A 2,500-nucleotide genomic window follows, 5' to 3' on the forward strand; every position below is an offset into this window, starting at 1 on the left:
TGTACCGACAAGGTATATTCGATGCCACTCAAATGGTCTTACTCCATAGATTAGATATGTACATAATTTTCAATTATATTTTTTTTTGTTTACACGATGCTGATTCTGTGTTGACCGGCAAAAATTCGCTGCGTCTTTTTATTGCCATTAGAATCTTAAGTAGCGATTACTATTTTGATTACATAGATGTAGCTGGCGCTCTGCTTGAAGAGTATCTTAAAAGCAAACATATCAAAGGTGATCCGATCACACTTTCGCGGCATTTGCTGTTATTTTTGGCCCAGGATGTAAGAAAGAATGGGAATTTGGAAAAAAATTCCACAGCTAGATTTGAGCGCCATCAATTAAAACTTAAACAAGTATGCTTGACTACAACAGAAAATCCTATTTTCCAATTAGTGTCTAGTATAATAGACGCGCCGGTTGTTGAAGAGGCATTGGACTACGACAAACCGCAGTATGTGCGGGAGCAAGGGGTACTTATGTTAAAAACAAAAGCATATACCTTGAACGAAAATTCGAAGGAAGACGGTTGGGTGTTAACCCATAATAGAGAAATTATGTATATATTAAGTTTCTTGCCCAATTATAAAATTAAAGCTAGGAAACTAAAATCATACGTAAAAATAGCAGCTTTTAAAGATAAGGCGCTGCTTCCATTAGACCGACAGGGTGATTTAGAACTTCCTGAAATGTTTGTATATAGATCTTCTAATACAAATAGCTCCTCCTTAGAATATTTTAGGGTAGACGGAATACTATGTAAGCTTGCGGCAGTTAATGTTAAAAATTTCACATATTTTATGCCGGTGCTAACAACACTCCCTGAGAGAGCGTTATAAATAACATGTTTGTAAGATATTACTAGTTAAAATATATACAATTTATCATCTGAACTGCCGTTGCTTTATGCTTTAATCGCTTTTCATTGCTTTAAGATTCCACGCTTGGAAGTTCGTACAAGTTCGAAACAATTAATTTAATTTAAAGTTGTGTTGATTTGTTTGTTCATCAATCTTTCCTTTAGACGTAGAACAAATGTCTTAATTTGTTTCAGCTATTTCAAAGGATTCTCCTACAAGGCGTCGAAATTCATCCTCGTCTTTAGTTTTGACAACAAAAGTAAACGACCCTCTTTTTACATATGTTACATAGCTGTTATCATTCACCCGATTGCCGCTATCGTGGATTGTCTGCTGCGCAACTGATGGTGCTGGTCTTGTATCTGCCGCCGAATCGCTCCTTACTTGCGCTAGTGTAGCTCCAACCTGGACAAGGTTCCTCTTTGCCGGCTCTCTTGGCTGGACCGAGATGACGCGATTGTTCGCGAGACGCTGCCCCGTGGCCGGTCGTACGTGGGCGGAAGGGATCGGTCGCATCGGAGCCATGGATGGCTGGTTAGGCTGAACAAGATCCTCAAAATCATCCGCCGATTCTGCCATGTTGGGTGTTCGTCCTAAATAGCGTTCTTCACACACTGCTCACTCGCCTTTAAAGGGAAGACAAAAATCAATCATTCCACCATTCGGCTAAGTAGAATCAATTTGCTTACCCAGATTTGGAACAACGGAACAATAGAACAATAGAAAACCACAATTTCCCCCGTTTTCCGAAATCGGCACGGCTGCTGAAGGCAATGGACCAAAATGAGCGTCCATTTGAATGTTTGCTTGCAGTAATGCGGCGTGAAATGTATACCGAATTTGGTCCAGGTCGTTCATAGGCTGTGTTTCTGGCCACAACAGCAGCCTTAACAGGAGAAAATGTGGTTTGTCAACAGGGTAAACACACACAGGACATTGCCAATTTGGGTTTTCGTTGTTCGTTCCGAACTCTCTTTTGCGCCCAGCAATTTTCTAACCGAATGGGCCTTGGCGCTCGTTCTATATCCGCCAAAGTTCCTTCTTCTGATCCACGGTGATGTCCTGCTGCGTTCTGGGTAGCTTCGCCGAGTGCAGCGCGTGCCGAGAACGAAAGTGAAGTGCTACATTTTGGGTTAACTCCGAGCCAAGCCAAACGCACACGGGTTTGGTGTCCACGACCGGGGACGACAGGGTCCACATTTTCAGGACTACCGACCGCACGCTGGCCAAGGCACGATGTGGCCCATGAAGCTGGACATGACGCTCGACGAGTGCCGCGGCGTGCTCCGGCGGCTTGGTAAGTTCTGTCCTGGCGCAATTCGGCATCCAGCGCAGCGGCGCGGCGGAAGTTTCTGTCGCATTTTTCAGCACAACTTCACCTCTTATGCGCATTCCTTTCGTTTCTGTTACAGAGCTGGAGTCTTACGGTACGATCATCAGCGCATTTCGAGCTCAAGGGACGCTTTGTAAGGAAAAGTCACGAATATTGGAGGATTTGCGGCGGGTGCTGCACATATCCAGCGATCGGCATCGGGCAGAGGCGCGGCGCGTGGCTAACGATGAGCGCCTCACAACGGTGGCGGAACTGTAAGTAACGCGGTGTGGTACGGGCGGCAAGCTTGTTATCTAGACACATC

The 2,500-nt window shown here is 44.6% G+C and overlaps 1 protein-coding gene across 1 annotated transcript in view; it reads left to right on the forward strand.

Annotated features, from left to right (window-relative positions):
• Window positions 1-1,807: 1,807 nt before the first annotated feature.
• Window positions 1,808-2,500, forward strand: part of LOC126570505 (BRCA2-interacting transcriptional repressor EMSY) — a 4,996-nt gene continuing 4,303 nt past the window's right edge. The window contains exons 1-2 of the mRNA XM_050228299.1: window positions 1,808-2,160; window positions 2,276-2,450. Of these exons, the coding sequence (XP_050084256.1) occupies window positions 2,100-2,160; window positions 2,276-2,450 (236 nt within the window). The 5' untranslated portion in view covers window positions 1,808-2,099. The remainder of the gene's footprint in view (window positions 2,161-2,275; window positions 2,451-2,500) is intronic.

Source organism: Anopheles aquasalis, chromosome 2 (genome assembly GCF_943734665.1).
Source record: "Anopheles aquasalis chromosome 2, idAnoAquaMG_Q_19, whole genome shotgun sequence".
Lineage (NCBI taxonomy): Eukaryota > Metazoa > Arthropoda > Insecta > Diptera > Culicidae > Anopheles > Anopheles aquasalis.